The sequence below is a fragment of the Vombatus ursinus genome, unplaced genomic scaffold (assembly GCF_900497805.2).
Source record: "Vombatus ursinus unplaced genomic scaffold, bare-nosed wombat genome assembly UNPS02014845.1, whole genome shotgun sequence".
NCBI classification, from domain to species: Eukaryota; Metazoa; Chordata; class Mammalia; order Diprotodontia; family Vombatidae; genus Vombatus; species Vombatus ursinus.
In genome coordinates this window covers 5,810,306-5,810,878 of record NW_020954623.1, presented here as the reverse complement: position 1 = coordinate 5,810,878, position 573 = coordinate 5,810,306, and the positions used below count along the sequence as shown (strand labels likewise).

Here is a 573-nt window from a genome sequence, read left to right as displayed (position 1 = left end):
CGTTGGCGCGTGGACCGGCTCCCGCCGCCCCCTCCTTCCCTGCCGTCGCCTCGGCTGCTCGGCCGCGGCGGCCGCGGCGGGGGCGTCCGGGCTCCTCGGGGCTCCTCGGGGCTCCTCGGGGCTCCTCGGGGCTCCTCGGGGCTCCTCGGGGCTCCTCGGCTTCGTTCGGCTCCGCTCGGCTCTGCGCCCCGTGACGTCACGGGCGGCCTGCGACCGCAGCGGCGGCTCTTAAAGGGGCCACGCCACCAGCCCCAGGGCCGGGGGGCGGGGGGCGGGGGGCGGGGACGGGGGGGGGTTGCAGAGCAGAGAGGAGGGAGGAATGGACGGCCCCTCCCCCGCCACTGCCCCCAGGCTGCCTGGCAGACGCGGGGAGGGGGAAAATAAAGAAGGCGGGCTGAGTGTGTGTTTGCATGTACGTGCCTGGGTGTAAATGCGTGTGTTTGTGTGTGAATGGGTGTGTCTGGGTGTAAGTGCGTGTTTGCGTGTAAATGCGTGGGGGAGTTAAATGCGTGTGTCTCGGTGTAAATGTGTTTGTGTGTGAATGGGTGTGTCTGGGTGTAAGTGCGTGTTTGC

At 69.1% G+C, this 573-nt stretch overlaps 1 protein-coding gene across 1 annotated transcript in view; it reads right to left on the bottom strand.

Moving 5' to 3' along the window:
• Positions 1-573, bottom strand: part of INPP5A (inositol polyphosphate-5-phosphatase A) — a 248,670-nt gene that overhangs the window by 244,685 nt on the left and 3,412 nt on the right. Inside the window, exons 3-4 of the mRNA XM_027840462.1 lie at positions 239-356; positions 10-207 (exon numbers count right to left, since the gene is read on the bottom strand). Of these exons, the coding sequence (XP_027696263.1) occupies positions 10-207; positions 239-356 (316 nt within the window). The remainder of the gene's footprint in view (positions 1-9; positions 208-238; positions 357-573) is intronic.